At 42.7% G+C, this 6,000-nt stretch overlaps 1 protein-coding gene across 2 annotated transcripts in view; it reads left to right on the plus strand.

The window, feature by feature from the left end:
* The window catches only part of Col15a1 (collagen type XV alpha 1 chain), a 90,067-nt gene extending 84,420 nt beyond the window's left edge, over window positions 1-5,647 (plus strand). For both annotated transcript variants that reach the window (XM_048337968.1, XM_048337972.1), the window contains exons 38-40: window positions 1,508-1,693; window positions 2,969-3,084; window positions 4,269-5,647. In XM_048337968.1, coding sequence (XP_048193925.1) covers window positions 1,508-1,693; window positions 2,969-3,084; window positions 4,269-4,482 — 516 coding nt within the window. In that variant the 3' untranslated portion in view covers window positions 4,483-5,647. The remainder of the gene's footprint in view (window positions 1-1,507; window positions 1,694-2,968; window positions 3,085-4,268) is intronic.
* The last annotated feature ends 353 nt before the right edge of the window (window positions 5,648-6,000 follow it).

The raw sequence follows: 6,000 nt of genomic DNA on the forward strand, positions 1-6,000 counted from the left end.
GTCTATGTTCCCATTACTTCAGACTCTCTTCTTCAAGTCTCACTTTCTGTCCCCCCTCCAGCCCACCCTAATAGACAAACAAAGGCTCTATCTGCTGTGTGCAACTCTGGGTTGCCATGGCATTCATTCCAACTCCAACTCTGGGGTCTCATGGCTACAGAGCCCAAACCACCTGACTCATTTGGGATTCTTGGGAGAAACTGTCTCCATGGTGTATCTTGAGTCAATCATCCATTGTCAGTCGGTCCAATCCAGAGCAGTGAGAAGATGAGGTTGAAGGCCTAAGGCCACTCTTTCAACAGGGGTTCTTTCAGAGAACTGGCCTGGACTTGACAGATGCCAGAAACATATATCCTAGAAGGCTGCTATCTCCAAGGAGGACCTTCCTTGGGGTGTGGTCAATCTGAAGTGCCTCTAGGCCACCCAAGAAGAGACAACGGTGAGGGAATGGGCTGTGAAGGTCTAAACCTGCCATGGGACCTGGTCTGGAAACATTGACTCAGGAGTCTTCAACAGAGCCATGGCAATTGATGAGAATGGTAGGGTCTCTGAAAAAGAATATACACAGTGAAAAAGGATTAGACTATGGGGAGCAAAACCTTAAAAATAAAAGGAACTGATGGAAGAAACAGAAGGAAATTCAGAGGCATGGCTTGAGAGGAAAAAAGAATGCCAAGCAAGGCATCAGACAGGAGTGTGAAGGCTTCCAGGAGGCCCATCAAAAGAGCTAAAATATGCCTTTCAAATTTAGAAACTAGAGCAAAGCATTTCAGGAGCCAACAAAATTGGAGTCTACTAAAGAGTAAATGAGCAGTTAGTATAGGTGCCTTTCAAAATGAAGTTAGGGTTCTGGGTGCCCATGGCTTTTGCCTATAATCCTAGCTATTCAGGAGGCTGAGATCTGAGGACTGCAGTTTGAAGCCAGCCCAGGCAGGGAAGTGTGTGAGACTCTTATCTCCAATTAACCACCTCAAAATCTGAAAGTGAAGCTGTAGCTCAAATGTTAGATTGCTAGCCTTGAGCACAGAAGCTTAGGAACAGCATCCAGGCCATGAGTTCAAGCCCCAGAATTGGCATACAGACACATGCACTGACACACACCAACACACACTGACATACACTCACTGACACACACACACATTTATGGCAAGTAATTAGTGGATTCATAAGGCAGTATTTTATAAGTTCTAAAGTAATATACATATGTATATTGAATTGGAACCCTTTGTAAAACTACTTAAAGAAAATAAATAGTAATACATATTAGTCAATTTTGACAGTACCTATAAAGAATGAAGAAAAAAACCATATAACTACCAAAACTCCAGCTACCCACACAAAGGCCACTTTAACATTTGACCCCAGGGGTCAGGTGCAGGTGGACAGAGATGGCTTCCACCACACCTTCCATCCAAAGGCTGGGGTCTCCTTGGAAACAGGACATGGTTATGGTGTTGGAGCGCACCTTTCATGCCGACTGTACTGTCTCTCCTCCCACTCTTTTCAGCTGCACCTGGTTGCTCTGAACATGCCATTTTCTGGAGACATTCGAGCTGATTTTCAGTGCTTCCAGCAGGCCAGGGCTGCAGGACTGATGTCCACCTACCGAGCCTTCTTATCTTCCCACTTGCAAGATCTGTCCACAGTGGTGAGGAAGGCAGAGAGACACAGCCTTCCTATAGTGAACCTCAAGGTAAAGACGCTCTCCTCCCACCGCCCTCTTCCTGTGACAGTCTCCACGAGAACTAGAGTATTTGCCACTCCATGACCTTGACGTTGGTGCAAGCCCCACTCTTTTCCCTCATTGGCTATGTGACTTTGGGTGGGTCTTCAGTTCCCTCATATTTATAGTGACCTCCCTGCTTCCATGGCTCTTGGAGCAGACAGGAGGATAATAATCACCACTTTCATTTATCAAGCTCTTTGTTTATTGTATAGCACTATATCTATTAGCTGAGGAGGTACTTCTGAGAAAAATGAGAAGTATTCCTTTCTCACTTTGTCAGATGAGAAAACTGAGACTCAGTTTGTTCAAAGTCATTACAAACTAGCACTCATTTCTTTGACTCCTGTATCTGGGGGCTCCCAGTTTTTTCCAGGTGGCATTAGCTGAGTGGTGCAGGGCAAAGCAGACAGTGATGGTCTCGGGGTGGAGGTCTCTATCTTCATCCTAGCTTGGTGCTTTCTGTGAGCTAAGCTGCCCCAGCCTGCTAGATCATTCTCTGCCCCTTTTGCTAGCTACAAGGTCTCATGAGAGTATAACATGGAAATGGCCAATTCCATGGCATAACCCAGGGATCCTATACTATCTATGCCTCTAATTGAGGCCACAGAGGGACAGCTTGGTTGGTGGTCACAAGTGTCCTGTATCCTGGTGACTAACTAAACTGCAATAGTGTATCGGCCCCTAGGGTCCTTATAACCCTAATCCTACAGTGTGGAGCATGAAGACTGGTAAGTCCCATCCTGACCCTATAGCCAGCACCTTCCACCTGCTCTCCCAGGTATGACCCTAGCACCTTCACTTACTAGCCTAGTTAGTTGGTATTCTTCCTGGTCTCTGTAAGAGACCAGACTCTTCTGTTCTGGTAAGGAACTGACCTTTACCTCTTCACCATGCATAGTAGAGATTAGCTCAGGACATGGTACAAACTCAAAGCTTAGTATATGTGCATAATATTTTACTACTACTACTGCTGAAGAACTTAAATAGACTCTTCATGGGAGGAGTCTTCTACATTCATAAAATAAGATATACCACCTTAAGAAAGAAGACAGTAAAGCCAAAAGGGTTCAAGGACTGCAAAAATGCATATATATATATATATATATATATATATATATATATATTTCTCAAGTTCCAAGTCATCAGGACTCTGGACTTGAGGCTGGGGACTTCAGTGTGAAATAGTATCTGGATTTTGAGGAATGAGGAACAAGCAGTCTAACATAGCATCTGTCTTTACAGGGCCAAGTACTTTTTAATAATTGGGACTCAATTTTTTCTGGCAATGGAGGTCAGTTTAATACCAACATTCCAATATACTCCTTTGATGGCCGAGATGTGATGACAGATCCTTCTTGGTAAGTAGGCGGGGCGATCCACTTATGACATGATTATTTTAGGAGGTCTCCTAACAGTGAGATGTCTTTATCAACTTCCCCATGAGGATAGAACCATCAGAAAGCCTCAGTGAGAAAGATGAGGTCCCAGGGAAAGCCCTGTACTTAGAGCCAGAAAACAATATTGAGACTTTGGGCAAGGTACTTCCATTCTCTGAGCCTCAATCACCTTGCCTATCAAATGACCAAGACAACCATATCTGTACCATAAGATCACTGTGTCGATAAGTATGTGTAGAAATGTATAGCATGCAGTGAACATTTAATAAGTGGTAAGTGGTACAACTCGTTGATCCCATAACTGTGCCCTGGAAACTGCACTTGAAACATGTGAAAATAGCATGTGCTTTTTAGAATAGATTAACTTTTTAGAATAGATTAACTCTTCCCCAGTGCCTTCTTCATCATAGGCCCAATGCCAGACTGGGTACAGTAATAAACTTGCATGGCTTACCCTTAATGCACTCCCAATCTACAGGGACAGATAGACACAAACAACGATTCTAGACAGAGTATGATGATTGTAAAATGGAAAAAAAAAAACAAGGAAGATGACAGGAACACAAAGTATACATTCATTTTTACTTAAATAAGAATCAGAAGTGGCTTCGTGTGAAAGGAGACCTCTAATGGGCTTTGAAAGATAAGGAGTCACTGGTCTGAAAGTCAAATAGAGACTACTCTAGATGAAGGAACCTCAGGAGCAAAGCTTCAGAGCCATGAAAGCAGAGATATGATTGGGAGGTGCCTGCAAGCTGGGTATGGCTGGAGTACAGTGTATTCACAAGGCTGAAAAGAGCTGTGAGGACAAAAAGGGGATCTCCGTGTGAGACTATGGAGGGAGGTAGAGCTTGACTAAATCTACTTAATGCCAGTCGATTACCAAGATATGCCACAAGGAAGTGTCATTTAAAATATAACACGACATGGGGCTGGGAATGTGGCTTAACGGTAGAGTGCTTGCCTAGCATGAACGAATTCCTGGGTTCGATTCCTTAGCACCACATAAATAGAAAAAAACAAAAGGGGGTAGAGTGCTAGCTTTGAGCAAAAAGAAGCCAGGGACAGTGCTCAGGCCCTGAGTCTAAACCCCAGGACTGGCAAAAAAGAGAGAGAAACTATAACACGGAAAACTTACTTTTTAGGCCCCAGAAGGTGGTTTGGCATGGCTCCAACATACACGGCATCCGTCTTGAGGATAAATACTGTGCAGCATGGCGAACGGCAAACATGGCAGTCACAGGGCTGGCCTCATCACTAAGCTCGGGCAAGATTCTGGACCAGCGAGCATACAGCTGTGCCAACAGGCTAATTGTTCTGTGTATTGAAAACAGTTTCATGATTGACGCTAGGAAGTAATAACCTTCCAATAGGTTTGTTGTTTTTTTTTTTAAAAAAAAAAAGCTTTCCATTTTTCTTATGTGAAGAGTTGACACTGAAATCTAAAATGTTTAAATGTTGTAAATATTACAGTATTTTTTAAAAAAATTACTCACTCATCATAAAAGCAACCAAAGAAAAGATACCTCAGTACACTCAAAATGAAAGACATACCGGACTCAGATCAAAGGCATAGCTGATCTACACATTGGTGCTAGATTCTCCAGGAAGCTGGTGCTGGCTGAACACATCCCAACACAGGTGAAGGACGTGGTCAAAACAGAAAACATCACCTTTCTTATGATGTCGCTTCAAAAAGTGATTTCCCCCTGTAACCATGGCTGTTGAGTGTCAGATGTCCTTCATGTTTTCTTACAAAGTGAATGTTTAGAGACATCAATCCTTTTCTTTTTTCTTTTGTTCTGGTCCTGGGGCTTGAACTCAGTGTCTGAGCTTGTTTTACTCAAGGAAAAGCGCTTTAGCACTTGCGCCACAGCTGCACTTTCAGCTTTTTGGGTGGTTATTTAGAGATAAGAGTCTCATGGACTACCTTTCCTGTCTAGACTGGCTTTGAATCGCTAGACCTCAACCCCTTGAACAGCTAGGAATAAAGGCATGAGCCACCAGTACCTGGCAATTATCCCTTTTCTAAGTTATATGCAAATCAAATACTTTTATTTTCACACATTCATCATTTGCAACTGCTGTTACTACAGAGAAACAGAATGCTCAGATGATCCTTATGTGTATTTTCTTATAGTATCAGACTTTAATATGTTTCCCATCCTCCTCCTAAATATTGTTGCCTTCATGCTGTAGGAGTTTGATTATTTTTACCCAATCATATTTTAGTGTGGCATGTGTTTATATAACTCTGACTTGCTGGAAAAGTTGAAACTCTAAATTATCTGAAACTAGAAGAGATATAGCAACATAATGATTACTCTTTCCCTTGGCAGCCCTAGTCCTCATCCCCCACCCAATTTTTTGATTGCCACTTGACAAGTCTTGAATTATAACTGCAACTGAAACAAATAGGTTGATAGGAATGAGTTTTCTGAGAAAAAAAAAAAGTGTCGTCACCATGCTGTGTACTTTGATCTTTTGTCTGTGTAAGTGAACATAAAAATATCTTTTCCAGGCGCTTTCTTCTGTTTGGCTTTTTCTCTTTGGTTTCTTTATTCTTTGTCACTGATGTGGAAGTGACCTGGGGTGCATTTGCTAATTCTGTCCCTGCCACTAGTGCTCATCCTCAGGCAACGATCTCAGCACTGAAGATTTTCCCATCATGCTCTCTGTTCCTGTCATCTGCTACTTGGTGAGACAGGGTAGGGATAGAAGAGCCCCAGAGAGGGAGGCAGGATTCATTGTGCATCTGCCACTGGATCAATACATGACATTGAGTATGTCTGCCTGCCTCTCACGAAGGCCAGGATAAGACAAAGCACAGTGTCAGTTTCACTTATTAAAATCAGACTTATTAGAGGCTTCATTTGC

This window comes from Perognathus longimembris, chromosome 1, assembly GCF_023159225.1.
Source record: "Perognathus longimembris pacificus isolate PPM17 chromosome 1, ASM2315922v1, whole genome shotgun sequence".
In the NCBI taxonomy this organism is placed as follows: domain Eukaryota; kingdom Metazoa; phylum Chordata; class Mammalia; order Rodentia; family Heteromyidae; genus Perognathus; species Perognathus longimembris.